This window comes from Mirounga leonina, unplaced genomic scaffold (genome assembly GCF_011800145.1).
Source record: "Mirounga leonina isolate KUSES-001 unplaced genomic scaffold, KU_Mleo_1.0 Mir_178, whole genome shotgun sequence".
Classification (NCBI taxonomy): Eukaryota; Metazoa; Chordata; class Mammalia; order Carnivora; family Phocidae; genus Mirounga; species Mirounga leonina.
In genome coordinates, this window is record NW_023270464.1 from 24,799,111 (window position 1) to 24,820,112 (window position 21,002).

Below are 21,002 nucleotides of genomic sequence, written 5' to 3' on the forward strand. Positions count from 1 at the left end.
CGGGCGGGGGGCGGGGCTCGAGCGCCGGGCTGCCGGCGGGCCAGGGGTCGGTGGGCGCGGACGGGGAGGGACAGGGGCCTGTGCCCTGTGCGGGAGCTGGGGACGCAGGGGAGGGCGTGCATTCTCCGTCTGGAGCCTGCCCGACCCCCTTCTCTGAAGACGCCGGCCCACGCGGCTGTCCTTCCTGCCGGGCTCGGCCAGAGAGCAGCGGAAGCAGAACCGGAAGCAGCTGTGGTGCATGTGGGAAGCAACTCAGACTAGATGTAAACACTTCCCGGTTCTGCGAATGCGGGGACGGGAGCCGTGGAGACCACTGCTTTAGAAGGTGAAGGGGCCCCTAGGGGAAAGGTTTGGAAAGGCGACGCAGACTCGGTCAGATGGAAGGCCGCCGGGAGTGAGCTTTACTTACCGATTTGGAATAGCAGCAGGAAGGCAGTTTTAAGCTTAAAAGAGGTCATGGGGGGACGCCGAACAATTCACGGTTGGAGTGATAGACTTAGAGAATTTGAGGGGAGGGGGGACGCAAGTTCACGGAAGGGTTTGGGAGAAAAAATACGGCGTGTGCATCCACGATTTACTACGCGTGGCCAAGATTTAGTGCTCTAACACCCTGGACTTGTCTTCTAGCTTGCGCATTCTCATTGTAGGCCCTTCTTAATCTGGATGATTTTTCTGTGCATTCTTTTGAGGAAGGGGGGCGGGGTGCGGGAGAAGAATTCAGCCACGTTTCAAAATCTTAAATTACATCTCCTTAAGCTGCATCTAGAATGAGCTTTTTAAATTAAAATGGCTTTATAAAAGGAGTTTGTTAGGGGTGTCACACCGTTGAATGATTACAGCAATAACATTCTGCCATGGATATACCATGATTTAATTTAACCATTCTATTTATTTATTTGACAGAGACAGAGATAGCGAGAGCAGGAACACAAGTAGCAGGAGGGGGGGAGGGAGAAGCAGGCTTCCCCCCCGAGGAGGGAGCCCGATGTGGGATTCGATCCCAGGACCCTGGGATCATGACCTGAGCCGAAGGCAGACGCTTAACGACTGAGCCACCCAGGCGCCCTAATTTAACCATTCTTGTTTTATTGAGCCTTTTGGTTGGAGGACAATAGCATTTTTAAATTTAATCAGTATTTTAAATATTAAAGTTTAGGGCATTAAAGTTTCTTTAGTTTTATTTGTTTGGTGTGATCTTATAAATCTGTCCTTACTTGAGCTCTACTTACATTCTGTCTTCTAGGTTCTTCAGGGGCACGATAAAGCCCACACCATGGTAGCACTAATGAATGTTTATCGAGAGGAAGATGAAGCATACCAGGAATTAGTTACTGGGGCAACTATGTTCTTCCAGTATTTGCTGAAGCCATTTAGGGATATGAGAGAAGTTGCAACTTTATGTAAGCTTGGTATTTGGGTATGTTTTCTTTATATTTTTTATTTTATCAAATTTACTATTTGTCACATATTATTTCTTTAGTCCCATTTAAGATTTGGTCTGTGTTTGCACCTTGGGTTCACCCTTCTGTTTGGATGGTAGGATATATATATACTGAATTTATTTTTTAAAAACTAATTTTAAAATGAAGGCATTTTACATTGGGCATCTCAATACATTAAGATTTCTGCAGCTTTCCAAGGGTTAAACACGTTCTTTGCTGATGACTTGTTTTTGATGTGATGCTTATTTACTTTAGCCTATTTTCAGCCTCTAAGGACATATGCAGAATTTCTAAGAAACAGGATGAAAATATAAATAGCAAGGCCCTGGATCATAATTCAGTAATTTAAGCTTTAGTAAATGTTGCCATCGCTCTTATTTCCTTGAGCTATGGAACAACCCAGTGACCCTAGTTAGAATAGGCATTCTCCTGTCAGTGTTACAAAGGAACCTAGAGCCCAGAGAGGTTAAATAGCTTCCCTGGGTCTCAACCAGCTGGAATCAGAAGACATTAGAGAGATCTCTTGATTTCTGCCCCCCTGCACTGGGCCAGCCTTCCACACAGGTACTCATGGTCCCTGCCAAGCTGTCCTACTGTAGAAATTGTATCCTGTTTGCCACTTAAATTTCCAGAGAAAGTTGTTCTGCTCGTTATTCTGAAAGTTTATTATTTGGATAGTCTTTTCTTCCTATTTATTTTTTTTCTTTAACAGCTTCACTGAGATATAATTCACAGACCATACCATTCGCCTGTTTAAGGCGTACAATTCAGTGGTTTTTAGTATATTCATTTGAGCAACTATCACCACTCTCTAGCTCCAGAACGTTTTCATCACCCCCAAAAGAAACCCCATTCCCCCTCCGACCCTAGGTGACCACCAGTTTACTTTCTGCTTCTGGGCATTTCATCTTGTATGGGATCATACAAGATGTGGTCCTTTGTGTCTGGCTCTTTTCATGTTGCATAACATTTTCCAGGTCCATCCATGCTGCAGGGTGTACCACAACTTCCTTTCTTTCTATGGTCTTACAGTATTCACTATATGGATATCGCACATTTTACTTAACCACTTAGCAGCTGATGGACGTTTGGGTTGTTTCATGGACATTTAGGTTGTTTTCACTTTTTGACTATTAGGAATAATGCTGCTGTGAACATCTGTGTACAAGTTTCTGTGTGGACATATGTTTTCATTTCTCTTGGATGTATATACCTAGCAGTGGAATTGCTGGGTCATGTGGTAACTATATTTAGCCCTTCCAAAGAACCGTGAGACTGTTTTCCAGTGCAAACGTGCCATTTTACGTTCCTACCAGCAGTAAATGAGGGTTCCGGTTTGTCCACATTGTTGTCAACACTTGTTATTGTCTGTCTTTTTGGTTTTAGCCATCCTAGTGGATGTGAAGTGGCGTCTTGTAGTTTTGATTTACATTATCCTGATGGCTAACCTGTAGGTATTTCTTATATTAATAGCTTTGTAGAAGAATTGGATGCTAAATGACTACTAGCATATGTTGTAATTATCAATGTATAGATTTTACTGTCTTTTAGGTTATTGTATTATTTTTGCCCTTCGGAGAATTACTGTATTGAAAAAGCTTCCTGCCACATCCCTAAAAGAAACTGTAGCAACAGCTAACACTTGAACGCTGTGTACCGGGCCCTGTGCTCAATGTTTAATGACACAGTTGTCCTTTAAACAATTGCGGGTTTTTTCTAAATTTTTTTATTTTTAACGTAATCTCTACACCCAACGTGGGGCTTGAACTCACAACCCCAAGATCAAGAGTCTCACACTCCACCAACTGAGCCAGCCGGGCACCCCTAAACACTTACATATTAATAGAGAAACATAACTTGAGAGCATTCCTGTCTCGAAAATGTTATTCTAGTAATGCAAAGTGAAAGTAGGTTTTTATTTTTCGTCATGCCCCAGAGTATTCCTTTGTCTTCCAGGTGGTGCCTAGCTTAGAGCCTCATTCATACTCAGTAAGGAATTGCTGAATAAACGAAATTTAATTAACTAAGTAGTAGTAATAAAAGTAGTTGAGGGGCACCTGGGTGGCTCAGTCGGTTGGTCGTCTGCCTTCAGCTCAGGTCATGATCCCAGGGTCCTGGGATTGAGTCCCGCATCAGGCTCCCTGCTCAGCAGGGAGTCTGCTTCTCTCTCTGACCCTTTCCCCTCTCGTGCTCTCTCCTCTCTCTCTCTCAAATAAATAAAATCTTAAGAATAAAAGTAGTTGAGGGCACCTGGGTGGCTCAGTTGGTTGGGCGACTGCCTTCGGCTCAGGTCATGATCCCGGAGTCCTGGGATCAAGTCCCGCATCAGGCTCCCGGCTCAGCGGGGAGCCTGCTTCTCCCTCTGACCCTAGCCCCTCTCATGCTATTTCTCTCTCTCTCTCTCTCAAATAAATGAATAAAAATAAAATCTTTAAAAAAAAAAGAATAAAAGTAGTTGAAATAATCCATATAACCAATTTCCTTTCAATTTCCTGTGGCTCTGCATTACTATTCTCTCTTACTAATACAATTTTCCCTTCTTTTGTAGAAATCCTTGGATGAGGATGATTTGGGTCCTAAGAGGATAGTTGCCTTGCAGAAGGAAGCCAAAGAATGGACCAGACAGGCTGAAGAAGCTATAGTCTCTATTCAGGACATTACAGTGAATTATTTTAAAGAAACAGTAAAAGCGTTAGCAGGTAACAAAATTCTATACTAAGATGTGCGTCATTTTCATTTTATACAACAAACATTTGAGTGCCTCTTGACCACGAGGCACTGTGTTTCCCAGGAGCTAGGGATTCAGTGTGAGGATAAGCATTAACAGACACTGTACAGTCTGGTGAGGGGAGAGAGATCTTATGTATTCCTTCAAACACATGAAAGATGGCAGTAGCAGCCGGCCACATGGAGAAGAGAAGTAGGGGGCTCTGAGAGCCACCGAGAGGCACGAGGCTCCTTCACTAGGTCAGTGAAAGCCTCTGGGGAGTGGGCCTGCCCGATCTCTGAAGGGTCAGTGGGAGTTGAGAGAGCATCAAAGTGAGGGAAGAGAGGGGTGCCTGAGTGGCTCAGTCATTAAGCATCTGCCTTCGGCTCAGGTCATGATCCCAGCGTCCTGGGGTCGAGCCCCGCATCGGGCTCCCTGCTCTGCGGGAAGCCTGCTTCTCCCTCTCCCACTCCCTCTGCTTGTGTTCCCTCTTTCGCTGTGTCTCTGTCAAATAAATAAATAAAATCTTAAAAAAAAAAAAAAAGTGAGGGAAGAGTGTTCCAGGCAGAAGAAACGGCACTCACCAAGTTCTATGGCTGGAGGGAGCTTGGTGAGTGTGAGGAACTTAAGGAAGGCCTGGGGGCTGGAGACAGAAGGGGAAGGGGCACGAGGTGTGAGAGAATGCCGCAGACAGGCAGGGGTGAGTGGGACCGGCGAAGAACTTCTGTCTGTTGGAGTAAGTCAGTCATGGTAGATGATGACCCCAAACAGGAAACCTAATGTCTGTCAGTTTGTTAAGTTCCATTCATAAAGTGAAACATCATGTGGCTATGAAGTGTGATTCTCTGTATCTGTTTTTATAAATGGTGAGAGTTCCACAATACAGTAAGTGAAATAAATAAGCTACAAAGAAGAATGATGATTTTGTGGGGTTTTTTTTTTTTTTTTTTTAAGATTTTATTCATCTATTTGAGTGAGAGCACAAGCAGGGAGAGGGGCAGAGGGAGAAGCAGACCCCCCGCTGAGCAGGGAGTACAATGTGGAACTCAATACCCAGGACCCCGGGATTGTGACCCAAGCTGAAGGCAGACACTCAACCAACTGGGCCACCCAGGCGCCCCTTATGTGGTTTTTTGTTTATTTTTTGTTTTTGGTTCAAACTGTCTGTCTAGCTTGACGTAGAAACAGTCTCAATGTATATGCACCAAAATGTAAGAAACATCGCCTCAAGTAGATGAGATTCATGATTTATTATTATTTTTTTAAATGAAGTATCTAAAATTTTTTGTAAAGATTTTATTTTTAAGTATTCTCTACACCCAATGTGGGGCTCGAACTCACAACCCCAAGAGCAAGATTCCCACGCTCCACTGACTGAGCCAGCCAGGTTCCCCAAAGTATCTAAAATTTTTATACTGATGTCCATGTATTATTTTTGCGACAATAAAGAATCATTAAAATAAAACAGTTTTTCTTTTAGAAAGGATGTTTTGCAAGTAACGTGGAAGGCAGTAAACAAATAATTAGCTCGGGATAAATTTTTTCCCTTTTCAATGAGTTGTAATCATGTTTTATTTTATTAATTACAATCCAACAGGAATGCAGAAACAAATGGAACAGGACAAGAAGAGATTTGGCCAGGCTGCCTGGGCCACAGCAACTCCCAGGTTAGAAAAACTCAAGCAGATGGTAGCCCGAGAGACTCTGCAGCTCATGAGAGCCAGAGAGTTGTGTTTAAATCACAAAAGAGCTGAAATTCAGAGAAAGGTAAGACAAAGATAAATGAAACTTGGATGAAAAAAAAACCACACACATACTTTTAGGGCACGTGGGTAGCTCAGTGGGTTGAGTGTCTGATTCTTGATTTCGGCTCAGGTTGTGATCTCAGAGTCTTGGGATCAAGCCCCATGTCGGGCTCCATGCTGGTCATGGAGCCTGCTTAAGATTCCTTCTCCCTCTGCTTCCTACCCCCACCTCATGCACATGCATGTGCACACACACACGAGAGAGAGAGAAAGGGAGGGAAAACCCTACATTTGTAGGTAGCACCTTTCTTTCCAAGCACAGTTAAGAGACCTTTCTTGCTTTACTCATTCCAACATCTTTTACTAGCTGAGAATTTAGACTGTGGAAGGTTGGCCATAAAGCTTCCTTTTGGTCAAGATGCTTTGGAAACATTCTGTTGTAAGATGTTCCTGGTAATAACACTGAGCTCAGTACTGAAGTGGGTAATACACTTCAATCAATCAAGCAGTGTTTCAGCACAACTCGAGAGGTCCTTCATCCTAGGATCACAGCCACTTAAATTTCTTCCTGTAATGTTAAGAGTTTGAAGCAGGAAACACTGCAAATGCCTCACTGCCATTGATTTTTCCCTAAACCTAAATGTTTTCATAGGTTTCAAGGGTAAGTTAAAGTAGTTGTAACAAGCATTGAATAAGGCATTTTTGTTTTGTTACTTAAAATGGAAAAATGTTTCTTCTCTGTCCGCTTTCTATTTGGTCCTAAGCAGAGAATAGAAAATTGTCCAAATGTATCTAACATTAGCTTTCAGAGTACTAATTATTTTAACTTGCTCTTACTTTTTTCATGAAAACAAGATGGAAGATCTTCCAGAACAAGAAAAAAATATAGATGTTGTAGATGAATTAGAAATACAATATTATGAAGTCCAATTAGAACTGTATGAGGTTAAATTCGAGATATTAAAATATGAAGAAATACTGCTTATAACGCAGTTGGACTCAATTAAAAGGCTTATAAAAGGTAAGATTTATATTTAAATGTATATGTTAAAATGTCTAAATCACACCTTCAAGGAAATAGAGGCCACATTATTCTTATAAGTTGGTTAAAACATCTACTGAAATTTCCTAAAGTTTCCTTTTAGCATTTTTGTTATTCCAGTGATATATTCATAGTTAAACACACAACAAAACAAAGAAAGGAAAACGGTTATTCCCAGTTCCATCACCTACAGATATGGAGTGAGAACAGTGTGCTGGGGAGCCTCGTTTGTATACTGATGCACATAAGTAAATATCAATTTTTAAACCAAAACTGTATATCCTGTCTAGTAACCTCATTTAATACATAATAACCACCTTTCCATTTAAGTAAGAAAAATATCAGACATTTTAATGGCTTCACAGTATTCGATTATACAGATATACCATGATTTTCAGTCTTTCACTATTGCAAACGACAGTGTGGTGAAGAACCTTCCTTTACACATCCTTGCGTGTAGGAGAGATTTTTGTTTTTTTTAATTTATTTATTTGAGCGAGAGCGTGAGAAAGAGCACAAGCAGGGGGAGTAGCAGGCAGAGGGAGAGGGAGAAGCAGACTCCCCGCCGAGCAGGAAGCCTGATCCCAGGACCCTGGCATCATGACCTGAGCTGAAGGCAGACACTTAACCGACTGAACCAGCCAGGTGCCCAAGATTATTTACTTGGAATAAATTTCCAAAGGTGGAATCATTGGGTCATGGACAGTGCAGACTTCGCATGTTCACACATACCTGCTAACGCTACAATAATCATCCGATGCACATTTTTTCCTCACCTCTGTTATCTTCTGATTTCCAAATTCCAAACTACATAACGGCCTTCTAGACTGAGGTTGTGCAAAAAGACAGTCGCGGCAGATGATGACTGTTTCCCCACACTTACGCCATTAAGTTCTTGCCTACTTGATTGAAAACAATGACATCCTCTACTTTTCATGTATTTAATCACAAGCATGGCAGGCATGATTTTGCATGTTTACTGGCCATCTGTATTTCTTTTATTAACTGTCTATCCATGGTATTTGCCCATTTTTCTTTGGAATGTTCCCTTTCCATACTGAGGCTATTACTCTATTATCTGTCCTGGGTTGCAAAGAATTTCTCCCCGTCATTTGCTTTTTCTTGCCTTGCAGAAATACTTCATTTTTAGGAAGTCCCTTTGCTTTCTGTGTTTGTTGTTACACCTGGTGAAGTGCTCCTCATCCCCAAACTTATCAACATTTTACTGATGTTTTCTTTCAGTATGTTTGTGATTTTAAAAAAAACACAAAACACTTAGCTCTTTAATCCAGGTTAAATTAATTTTGATGTGAGGTAGGAATCTAACCTACCCCCGAAATTGCTAGGTAGTCCCAGTCACTGATTTTGAAAACATTTTCCCCAAGTGCTTTGACTGGCTTCCTATCTCATATCCAGAATTATTACATTTATTTTTATCTGATTATGCATTATTCTTTTCGCTAGTTCATGAGTGGCTTCCGGTGCTGGTCCCATATGTTCTTATCATTGTACTTGGATGTACATTTTAGTGTCTGGACAAGTACCTCCCCCTCAGTACTCTGCTTTTCCTGAGGTTTTCTGACTCTTCTCACTCCTTTATTCTTCCAGACGAACTTTAGAATCATTTTGGCAAGTTCCAAACCAAAAAAAAATCTGTTTTTTTGGTGAAAAAACAAAACAAAACAAAAACCTCCAAAACCAGAACTCCTTGGAATTTTTATTGGGATTATGCTTAAAATTAGAGATTAATTTGGGGAATCATCTTTGCAATTTTGAATCTTCCCATCCAAGATCATGTATCCTTTTACTCAAGGCTTTTTTTCCCCCTCAGGTTCCTCCAAGCATAATGATTTTCTTCATACTGAATCTAAACATTTAATTTAATCCTAGGTATTCAAAAAACTTTACAGTAATTTCAGGTTATAAGTATTTTACATATTTAGGGGAAAATCCTATTTAAAAAGTTAATCCAGAAAGATGCATGCCAAATCGTTCATAATGTTCTCCTCCAGGAATGGGATTCCAAAGGTTTGGGAAAGGAAGAAGAAAATTCCACTTTCTGTTTTATTCAGTTCTGTAGGGCTGGGATTTGTTACAAGCAGCATGTACTTTTAAAAATATGTATGTAATCAAGATTTAATATCTTTAAGGCATCTTAACGCCACACTGTTGGTAGAATGTAGGTTGCCTTTCTGGAGGGCCACTGAATGCTGATTATCAAGAGCCCTGACATTCATCTTCTAAAGAAGTAGTAAAAATGTATGCAGGGGGCACCTGGGTGGCTCAGTCGTTAAGTGACTGCCTTCGGCTCAGGTCATGATCCCAGGGTCCTGGGATCGAGTCCCAGGTAAGGCTCCTTGCTTGGCAGGGAGTCTGCTTCTCCCTCTCCCACTCCCCCTCCTTGTGTTCCCTCTCTCGCTGTGTCTCTGTCAAATAAATAAATAAAATCTTTAAAAAATAAAAACGTCGGGGCACCTGAGTGGCTCAGTCGTTAAGCGTCTGCCTTCGGCTCAGGTCATGATCCCAGGGTCCTGGGATCGAGCCCCACATCGGGCTCCCTGCTCAGCAGGAAGCCTGCTTCTCCCTCTCCCACTCCCCCTGCTTGTGTTCTGTCTCTCACTGTGTCTCTCGCTGTCAAATAAATAAACAAAATCTTAAAAAAAAAAAATGTACACAATTTTATGTTCAGATGTTCATCACCGTGAAATTGATAATAATGGAACCCTGGAATATTCTAACAATACAGAATGCTCAAATTAGATAATACTGTGTTGCCATTAAAATTCTATTTCCATCACATGGAAAGTGTCTTCTTAGTCTGTGTTACTGATAATGTGTGGCTGTGTATACGTTAATAGTGGCTCTCCCTGGGTGGTAGGGTTACAAGTCCTCTTTCTTACATTTAAAGTATTTTTATGTGTTATTTTTTTTATACCCAACCATGTTTTAAGAACGTCATCAATATGTTTCTAGATAAAGAGGAGGAAGTTGTCTATTACGACCCGTGTGAAAGTCCAGAGGAGCTGGGAGCCCTGGATGGCGTGCCGGGGCTGCCGGGGGACAGGGCCGTGCAGGTGAGAGAGCTGAGCCGGCAGTACCAGCGTCTGGAGTCCCAACGGGGCGGGCTCTGCGCCCGGAGAGCCCGTCTCAGGAACAGGCAGGTAGGCGGCCTGCCCGCCCTCTTTCCTTCCCCATCCAGGACAACTCCTATGGAAAATAAAGTATTGAAAATACTTGCATTTTTCAATACAAATATTGAAAGGCAGGCTTTCTACCAATACGGCGATTAACTTCTTGTGTGTTTATATAGCTATCAGTGGCTACAAATATATTTACATTTTTTTTTAAAGGATTCTGTTTCTTTTGGGTCTAAGCATTTACCATAATCTTTAGATTTTGATTAATCCATTCAACAACTGTTTTGTCGAATGCCTGCTGTATACACAGGTATTTTAAAGATCATGGTAGGTAGAAACGTCTAATAATCAGCTATGGTACATTCTAAGATTTATTCTATTGTAAATTATTGATTATAGAATATTAGAAATAACAAGGCGCCTGGCTGGCTCAGTCAGTGGAGCATGCAACTCTTGATCTTGGGGTTGTGAGTTTGAGGCCCATGTTGGGTGTAGAGAGGACTTAAAAAAATTTTTTTTTTAATCTAAAAAAAGAGTATTCAGCTCATATCAATCCTTATATTTGGGAGTGATTTTTTCTTAATTTTTAAAAACTCCATGATTACATAAAAGGTAATATACCAAGAATGATTCAACACAGTTAAAATATAGTTTGTTTGGTTTTTTTTTTTTAAGATTTTTATTTCTTTTTTGACAGAGAGAGACACAGCGAGAGAGGGAACACAAGCAGGGGGAGCGGGAGAGGGAGAAGCAGGCCTCCCGCTGAGCAGGGAGCCCTACGTGGGGCTCGATCCCAGGACACTGGGATCATGACCTGAGCCGAAGGCAGACGCTAAACGACTGAGCCACCCAGGCGCCCTAAACCACAGTTTTTAATATAATTTTCTAGGTATTTGTGGGTTGGATATGGTTGTGTAGGTATGTTCGGAAATGTAATTACTGTTGTAATATTATGGGGAGATGTGTTTAAAACAATCACATGGAAACAGATTCTTAGGACACATGCCATTTCAGCACAGGGGATGCCTGTGTGTCCCCTCATTTCCACTTGGGGGCTTTGCTTTTCCATCTTTCACGGCACTGAATCAGCTGTGGTCCTTACCACCGGGTGCCGTTGATCCCCGTAAATAGCCTGTCAGCAAGGGCCCCGTGACTGAGGGGAGGCGGGACCCCGGAGCCACGCCAGAAACTCCTGAGAATGAATGCCTCACACGACAGCACACAGTGCCTCCTTCTGCTGAACTGCTCTGCTAGAGCCCACGGTAACACAACGTGCAGGTGACTTGTCTTGTTCCCCCAGGATCAGTGCAAAGAGAATCATCGGCTCCGACTGCAGTTGGCTGAAGACAGTAGGAAACATTTTCATCAGCATCATAGTATCCAGGTGGTAAGTGGTTGAAGAGAACATGTCTTGTTTGCATCACGTGACACACTGGCTTAAATCTGGACAGTGGAACTCCCCTGCCCTGCATGGGGGCAGGCTTGTTCCTGGGGAGCTTGCAGTGTAGCCCTGCAGCCTGCGGAGGGGGCACGGGAGTTGGGCGGGGGCAGGCGCCAGCGTCCGGTCACGGACCCTTTCTTTCTCAAGACTTCTACTTTGAGAAATGTACAAACATATGTTTCTTTAAATACAGAAAAGAGACAAGATGAAAGAAGAGGAGCAAAAGAAAAGAGAATGGATAAACCAGGAACGCAAAAAAACACTCCAGCGGTTGAGAGCATTTAAAGAGGTAAGTTCTAGAAATAGTCACCTCACCTGCATTTTCTGGAGAAATAAATGAAGATCACCCATGCTGGGAGAAGAGTGTCAAGTATTACGAACAGATTATTTGGAACACAAAATGTCCCCCAAACGCCATTATTTTTAGTGTAGAAATAAAAAACAAAAATATTAGAATATTTTTTAAAAGATTTTTATTTATTTGAGAGAGAGTGAGCGAGCACACACACACAACTGGAGGGAGGGGCAGAGGGAGAGGGTGGAGCGGCCCCCCGCGGAGCAGGGAGCCCGATGCGGGGCTCGATCCCGGGACCCTGAGATCACGACCTGAGCCGAAGGCAGACGCTTAATGACTGAGCCACCCAGGCGTCCCCCCTTTTTTTTTTAAAGATTTTATTTATTTATTTGACAGAGAGAGAGAGCGCGCGAGAGAGGGAACACAAGCAGGGGGAGTGGGGGAGGGAGAAGCAGGCTTCCTGCGGAGCAGGGAGCCCGATGCGGGGCTTGATCCCAGGACCCCGAGATCACGACCTGAGCCGAAGGCAGACGCTTAACGACTGAGCCCCCCAGGCGCCCCGAAAATATTAGAATATGAAGCAGTTTTTGACGCGCTGTGCACCAGGGTTCTTGCTCTCCCCTCCTGCCCCAGTGGTGCGGACTCTGCCCACCGTGGTGTTGCCCAGCCAGAAAAATTGAGAACAGGTAAACTGGCCTCAACTTTAACTCGCTTTTTCCTCACTTGGAATAAAGAATTCTCTAAAATGCAGTCAAGAGAGCACAGTGACACAGTAAAGTGCTCTGTGGAAAGCTGAATAGGTTGAAAAGGAAAGTAAATAGCTACTTATTTAAAAACGGTGTTAAACATTGTTTAATATAAACGGATAAAACATAAATCCGTCCTCATCACACATCTACAACACACACCTTCACGAAGACCCAAGTCTGTAGCTGCCCCCAAAAGGAGAGCTCACCCGCACCCAGACAAAATTCTCGATTAAGGTACTGAGGATGTGCTGGGATGCCAACAAGAAAAGGGACCACTGGAGTGATAAGTCAGGACACACTGACTTCAACTCGTTTCTGATGTGCTTACTACTCTGATCATTAATGAGCACCTACTGTATACCGGCCCGGTGCTAACATGGACATTCATTCTCATTTACTTCTTAACCCTGCGGCCCCGAGCAGCTACACTTGGCTTAGGCTTGTATGCCTTCTCCTGCCCGAGCAGCACATCAGAATCAGCTGGGGAGCTTCTGAAAGTCACAAATGCCCAGACCGCACCTCTGGAAGTGGGAAGACCGAGGAGGAGGGATGCCGTGTAAAAACCAGATGAAAACCAAGCAAATGTGTGCAGGACGACCGGTCGGTCAGCTCTTACTGGAGGGTGCTGGTGAATGGGGTGCAGTCAGGATGGAGGACGGATCTGGGGGTGCAAGGCCGGCTCTTTAGCCTCGAACTGGCTGATCAATGACCACTTTTCACATGTGGAGATGGGAGGCGTAGACTGATGGAGGGTGACCGGACCTACGCTCTCAACAGACTGGAACAGGGAGTGAAAATATCAAACCCACTGACCTCACGTTGGTCTAACGTGCAGGTTTTTTGGTCCTTGGAGGTGCATCCTTCTCCAGAGGGTGGTGGACAGGGGTGCAGAGTGCGTGGGGTCTCAACGCAGGGGAAAGAAGCTTGAGCATTTAGTTCCCTTCAGCCTTCCACCAGTCACTGTGGTGGAGCTGCGGGAAAGCCCGTGCTTTGTAAGATGCACAAACGGAAGCCGCTTCCGGAATGAGGGGGTCCCATGTTTGCCAAGAAGCGCCCCCTCACTGGGGACAAAGCCAACTCGAGCACATTTGGAAGGGAGGAAGTAGGAGCAGAACACCGGAAGTGAATCATGCGATACGTGATACTTGCTGAGCCCAGACAGGCTGTTTTTAAATATCTGAGGGGCTGCTAGGAGGTCAAGGGCTGAATTGGTCTTGGGTGAGCCCCGGGGAGACAGACTTCCCAGCAACGCAAGGCAGAACTCAACCGGCCAGAGTCACAGCGACTTGCAGCTGCAGGGATGCCGAGGAAGGGGTCCTGCGGGGTTGGGCATCCCTGCCATCAGGATGGTTGGACGACCCCTGGAGTCTGGCCTGGAGTTTCCGGGACCCCGGTTCTGTCTATGTCACATAGTCACTACATGATAGCGACTGACTGCATTGGTGAGGTCTGGGTCTTGCTGCCAGCGCTTTCCTGTTTGCCGTGGGAAGACTCAGAGAAATGCGGGAGGGAGACTGTGCAGGGGTCAGACCCCCCAGGAAGGCGAGGCAAGTGAAGTTTTTGGTATCCTAGCGCATATGAAAGTGATGTTTATACTATATTGTCATCTGTTAAGTGTGCAAAGCACCATGTACATACCTTCATTTAAAAGTACCTCACTGCTCAAAATGCAATCGTCTGAGCCTTCAGCTAGTGGTAGTCTTTCTGCCGGTGGAGGGTCTTGCCTCCAGGTCACTGGCGGCTCAGGGTGGTGGCTGCTGAAGGTGGGCTGTGGCCGTTTCCTAGAACAAGACCATGATGAAGTTGACTGTCTTACACGGGCACAGTTTGGGTGTCCCAAAACAGTTGTTCGTTGTTAAAGATTGTATTTATCTGGAGAGAGCACGAGAGCACAAGTTGTGGAGAGGGAGAAGCAGACTCCCCGCTGAGCAGGGAGCCCAATGCAGGGCTCGATCCCAGGACCCTGAGATCATGACCCGAGCCGAAGGCAGGCGCTTAACCAACTGAGCCACCCAGGCGCCCCTCCCAAAACAAATGTAATAGTAACATCAAAGATCACTGATCACATATCACCATAACAAACGTAATGATGAAAACATGTGAAATGTTGCAAGAATTGCCAAAATGTGATACAGAGACATGAAGTGAGCAAATGCTGTTGGAAAAATGGCCCCGATAGACTTGTCTGACACAGGGATGCCACATACCTTCAATTTATAAAAAAATGCAGTATTTGCAAAGTGAACTAAAGCAAAGTGCAATAAGATAAGGTATGCCCGACTCTGTTTTATCATGAATTACACTTGCGGTACATTACTACTAAGTTTACATTAGTATTATCACATTACATACAGCCTCTGCCAGTTTTTTTCCACCTTAAATTACATTTTTGAAATGTATTCATGTTAATATATATAAATCTAGGTCATTCTAATGGCTACGTAGTATTTACATTTTATGTGTTTCCAATTGGCTAGTTAATGCCTTCATTAGGGACCACCCTCCCACCACTCAAGATTCGTTTTTTTGGTAAGGTTATGTTTTTCTTTATCAAAGTTAATACCCGAGAGACCAGAATGTTGTAAATTTATATTTTTAGGGGCACCTGGGTGGCTCAGTCGGTTAAGCGTCTGCCTTCAGCTCAGGTCACGATCCTGGGGTGCTGGGATCCCTGCGTTGGGCTCTCTGCTCAGCGGGGAACCTGCTTCTCCCTCTGTCGCTCCCCCTGCTGTGCTCTCTAGATCTCTCAAATAAATAAAATTTTAAAAAAATAAATTTACATTTTTAAATTATAAAATCTACTCTAAACCTAAAAATAAGAGCAGAGACATGTTACACCTGTCACTTTGAGGTCCACTTGGGGGGAATTTTTCATACAGCTGTTGTTTTACATGGTTATAAATGTAACACTGTATCATCTGTATTTTTTAAGAATGTTTCACCCACTTTGTGTACTGTTTGATTTTTCGTTGCTTCCTAATATTTTAAATAGATTCACCATCATTTTCTCAGCTAACTTCCAATTGTTACTTCGAGTGTTATTTTTATACTAAAACTGAATGTTTTTATATATGCACATATTTTCATATATTTATTTTATTGCAGAGGAAGCATTATATATCAAAGGAATACTTATTCCCTAGGAATAGATTTAGGAGCAAGGGTGGCTGTCCAGAGTGAGAAGGAGCCACATTGCAAATGAGAACCATCCATGCAGAGGCGGGTTGGCGTTTACTTACAGCACGTTTCCGCATTCTGAGCATTCTGACGGTTTGCACTGTGGCAAGTTTCTCACAGCAGTGTTTCCTTTTCAGAGATGTCCAGGTGGGTCTGTACTAAAGACCCCTTGCTCAGAACCTGCAGCTCCATGCCTGCCACGTGGGCCTTCCCCGCAGACCTCTCCGCCGGCCGCCGGAAGCCATCCGTCCTCTGGGGAGGCCCGAAGCGTGCCCCTCTCTGAAGTCAGTAATGCGCAAACCCCCGAGGATCCACACGGCTCTGGAAATACTGTCCAGAGCGCTGTTGCTGTTGGTGATCAAACACACTGCAGATCTAGTGAGGAGCTGTCACCGCCGCCTCCCCCTCCCCCGCCCCCTCCCCCACCGCCTCCCCCTCCCCCACTGCCCTTCGCTGCTCGGCCCTTTTCTTTTTCTCCGTCCACGAATCGCCAGAACTTACACTTGAGGACTCTAGTAACAGCCGATGAGCCACGTCCCCTGGTGTGCGAATCGTCTGAGCCGTCCGCTGGAAGAGCGCATTATTCCTCAGCCGGTTTCGAAGTCCCAGGTAACTGCTGGGGTTCTGTGCCCGCTCAGTTCTCGAGTGGCTGGCTGGAGCATTCTCGCTGTAGGAGCAGTCACCCTTAAATCAAAATCTTTTGCAGAATTCTCTATAGTCTTAAAATTCTCCAGCATTGGCTGCCTTAAGTTATCGCTCTCTTATTGCAGAGTTGGCACAGGCTGAATCTGAGTTTGCTAAACGCTAACACTAACTCATCTTGAGGAAACAATCTCTGTACATTTAATGGTCCCATGACTTGGGGTCGCTGTTAAAGAATCTCCCGTTTCAGGTTCTTAAGACACGAGTATGCGTTTGATTTCTGCCACTGGGATTTTTCTCGGTATTGCTTAAGCCTACTGTTGCATCTCTGAGTCATTTACAGAATTTAGTTGTTGCATCTTAAGCTGAACATTGGTTGGGAATTATTGTCGAGGAACATTAGAATACAGAAGGCTGTTCTTACAGACTGGTAGACTGAGAATCTGTATTTTGGAAGATCTTTCTAAAATGAAGTGGTCAAAAAAACCAGCAGACCCCGTTTTGCCTTTGCAAGTATGATACACTGAATACACATGAATATTCTTTGTTGAACGAGGGCTGTCACTCTGACCTGTAGTTCTAATTATGGCTGATACATTGACTCTTGGGGAGACTGGCTTAAATCCCTCTGCCCAGACTCAGAGCCTGCTGCTTTGGGCAGGGGGGAGAGGGTTAGATAAATCCCAGAATTCTGTGGGCCTCCGTTACAAAGACTGTGTCCGAGCGCCTCCACTGAGGATGGGCAAGGCTGCTGCAGTAGGCAGTGTGGACCATCTAAACAGAACCGGTCCAAACTGTGGTTCCAGTGATTCTGAATTCACAGTCACCGTACCCAGAAGCAGGTACAAATGAAAATGGCCACACTCTTAGATGGAGACCAACGGGCCCACCTGCATGGGGTTTGCAACAACATAGTGTGAATGAGGAGCAAGAAGAGCATGCACGCCTCGGCCTGCAGGTTGGGTGTGGGCAGACCTCGGGCGGGGGCGCTCACCCCAGCTCAGGGCTAACGCACACGCGGTGTCGGGAGGCCCTACTCAGCGCACGCAGTGCCTCATTTCACTGCAAAGAATCAGAAGATGTGACTTAACCCCTGAAGATGCCCCAGGGTGTGACACTTGGTCTTCTTACTCCTGGAAGGGAACTATCATGGATTTAAATCTAAAATGAAATAGTATTTTGTCAGTCCTCGCCTGGCTTCTCCATCCCAAACCAGGAACTCCTCCTCCTTCTGCAGGACACCCCCCCCACCAGATCTCTACATTAGGGGCCACAGCCCCGCCCCCATCTCCAGCAGGCGGTCACGGATTTTACCCCCTCGGGGGTCTCAAGGTGCCTGAGTAAAAATGGCTTCTCCTCACCACGGCCTTGAGACTCTGATCTCATTTGTGTTTTGACAGCATTTCGCATGCTCCCAGGTAGAAGCTGCCCGTTGGCTCAGGTAACTCCCGGGGCGGGGAACGAAGGCGGTGCGTGCGGAGAGGTCCCAGCGCCGCCGCCTCCAGGCTCACTGTCAGGGATGAGCTTCCTTTCAGCCTCTGTGCAAACCTCCTCCTGTCACTGTCACAGAACGAGTCACCACCGACACACCCAAGAGTGAAGTCAGAGAAACACGGTGGGTGCCTAGTAGGAAAAGATTTTCTGAAGAGTAGGAAGCAGACTGGAGGAGATACAGTTTCCAGAGCCTGCCTGCCGCCGTCCCGCACACTGGGTCAGATTATCCGTAGCCCAGGGATCCCCCAGGCTTCAGGAGCACACAGATAACCTCGGTGTCTTGAAAAGCAGCCGTTGTGAGGACACGTGTGCGTGACCGTGCCTCCGAGCTGCTGCGGCTTCGAGGACGGGGCGGCCGGGGGGCGGCCGGGGGGCGGCAGGAGGGATGACCCTGCGCTCACACGGAGCCTGGGGTTGGCCTTCCTGGCCGGTAATCGAAGCATCTGTGTAATGGAACGACGATGTGCTGAAATCGCGTTATTGACTGGGGTGTGACTGAACGTCCTGGCATCTTGGGCGGAGATGGTACGGTTTCCTGATCGGACCTGCTCTGTCTGCTCCATTTCAGGATCCATGGATGAAGTGTTGGCCTCCCAGAGGAGGGGCACAAGCCCTCTGCAGAGGGTGGACGCGCCCGCTCTGACCCCTCCCCACGCCTCCTTCAATGAGCAGCTTCTGGCCGCCATACGGCGGGGGGTCAAGCTGAAGAAAGTTCACTCCGGCCTCGGCCTGAGCCCCAGCAACAAGCCGACCAGCGACCTGGAGAGAAGTATCAAGGCGGCACTCCAAAGAATCAAGAGAGTGTCCGCCGACTCCGAGGAGGAGGAGGAGGACAGCGAGGAGCAGGGTCCCGGCGACGAGTGGGACCGCTGAGCCCTCTCCACCGCCGCGGGCTCCCTGCGCTTGAATGAGGTGCCGCAGGCCCAGACCTGTGCTCGAGAAGGCTGTGAACGGGCCGCCAGCCACGTGACAGCCCGAGAGCCGAGCAGGGCCTGGCGTGAGGTTTGCAGCTTTTCTGGAATGCCGTGGCTCTTGCGATCAGGGCAGGAGGTCGAGGGGAGGTGACTTCCACACGCCAAACTGGAGTTGGGATCTAGGAACCCACGTTATTACTGGCCTAAGAGAATAGCATTTATTTCTCACCGAGGATTATCTAGAATCATTCCCTTATTCCGAAAAGAAGTTGCTAGAACTATGGTAAGGACGCCGTTCAGCTACTGACTGGGTCTTCCTGTTTGTGTGGAGTAGTGGTCTCCTCCCATCGGAGGGCTGGAATGTGAACACGATTTTAGCAAGAAGCAGAACAAGCTGCTTACAGCCTGGAAATAGTTGAACTATTTTAAATAAAATATATTTTATGTATCAAGCGCTATATAGACTCATAATAAAGAACTATTTACAAAGGATCAGTGTCACTCATGAGGACAGGAAACGTAATATCCGAACACAGCTGTCCCTGCCTGGCGGGGGCAGGGGTGGTTTAAAGTTTTTAACGAGATTTCAGATATTTGTTTAAGCAGTTACTAAGGGTGGGGGAATAATGTTCCCCTCAGGATCTGAAGTCTCATGTTGGGACCTTTCCTCCTTGCTTTGTGTTGAATTCAGGAAGGGGAAGGGGTCAACACAAGGCAGCGTGCTCATTTCTCAGACTGTCCAGAGTACCCCCACTAACCTCAGAAGCCTCACCCTTGCCCTGGCCATCCTGGGTTTCCACAGAACGAGATGCATCGACCTTCCTTTGTTTCCAAAGAAAAGTTATTTACCAAAACCCCTCCCACTTCCAGATTCTTCTTAACTAATACATCCTCATAGAGTCAGGCCCGAGGGGCCTCCGCTGGAAGGGATTGGGCACCTTCTTCGGCAGCTGCAGCCTCGACCTCCATGTGTGGCCACTGCCAGGTCGCCCACAGGTCTGTCCCGTGTCCTGCCTTCCCCGACCTCAAGAGGGGCCAACCCGAATCCAGCTCCAGTGCGTGAATGTGTGCGCTCTGCACTCACAGCCCAGGCTCTGCTGCTCCCCCTCCGGCCACACAGGGACGCCGGCCGCCAGCCACCTGCTGGCCCTCAGTCCCAAACCCGAGGCAAATCCTCAGGCCTCCTGCCCCAGCACACACAGGCCAAGCTTAGCACGTTTCTCTGGAAAGAAACTGGTATTTTAAAAAATGGCAAAGCCAAAGCTTTGCTGGCCTTCCCTATGCTTACTTTGCAGTTTGGTATTGTTTTTATTTTAATCATTGTAATTTCACTACCTTGAGACTTACTCAAGCATGGATAATTCTCAGAATCTGCTTTGTAAGGGCTGCCAAAGACAAGAAGCCTTCGGAAATAGGATCCTTTTCCAAAGAGAGTTCTCCCAGTTAAACCTCCTCACCAGACTGTGCTCCCTTTCTCTGGAGCCTCCTCCCCCTCATTTCCCCCTTCGCCCCCTTCTTCCAGCCAAGTGTTGAATTCAGCCCAGACTCTGGCCTCAGGGAATTCAGAGCCAAGGAGAGGGACGAGCGTTCCCTCCCATTGCCTAACTTCCAATGTCCCAACCTGCTCTCCCTGCACCCCCGTCACTCTCCACCCGCCTTCCCAGCTCCCCAGCCCCTCAGCGGCCCGCAGGGGACTGGAGACCGAGTCCTTGAGTCCTCAGGGACCTCGCTGCTGTCCCCTGGGCAGCCCTGCCCCTCCTGCAGTTTGTACTCGGCACCAAGTTGCCCCAGCTGAAGCCCAAGTGCCTGGGATGCCCCCTGCCTCCTCATCCCGGCAAATGCACACCCATCCTTCAGTGCCAGCCCCATGTGTCTTCCTGCGCCTCCCCCCGGGCCACGGCGCCTTGTCCCTGACACCACCCACGCTGCCTCCCCACCCGCAGCCCTGGCCACAAGCGCAGCCCACCGAGGCCATGTTTTCTACCTGGGACGGGCCCTCTGGCCAAAGCTGGTCCAGGATAGTGGTCCACACGGGCAGCATCCTTGGGGGTGTCCTGCAGGGGAAAAAAGAGGAGCTGAGCCAATCGGACTTACCTGCTCACGCGTTCATTCGCTCCCTCTCCAGGATTTGAGCAGGGGAATCAAGCACGTGGTAGCAGGTGCTAGGATCAAGAGGTTTTCCATTCACGGCCACCCACATGAAACCGTGTAGGCCAA

General features: G+C 46.4%; 1 protein-coding gene across 1 annotated transcript in view; it reads left to right on the forward strand.

Moving 5' to 3' along the window:
- WHAMM (WASP homolog associated with actin, golgi membranes and microtubules) overlaps positions 1–19,277 on the forward strand; it is a 20,309-nt gene extending 1,032 nt beyond the window's left edge. The window contains exons 2-11 of the mRNA XM_035024329.1: positions 160–277; positions 1,244–1,417; positions 3,991–4,141; positions 5,747–5,916; positions 6,750–6,915; positions 9,910–10,097; positions 11,374–11,460; positions 11,708–11,803; positions 15,873–16,344; positions 18,440–19,277. Of these exons, the coding sequence (XP_034880220.1) occupies positions 160–277; positions 1,244–1,417; positions 3,991–4,141; positions 5,747–5,916; positions 6,750–6,915; positions 9,910–10,097; positions 11,374–11,460; positions 11,708–11,803; positions 15,873–16,344; positions 18,440–18,744 (1,927 nt within the window). The 3' untranslated portion in view covers positions 18,745–19,277. The remainder of the gene's footprint in view (positions 1–159; positions 278–1,243; positions 1,418–3,990; positions 4,142–5,746; positions 5,917–6,749; positions 6,916–9,909; positions 10,098–11,373; positions 11,461–11,707; positions 11,804–15,872; positions 16,345–18,439) is intronic.
- The last annotated feature ends 1,725 nt before the right edge of the window (positions 19,278–21,002 follow it).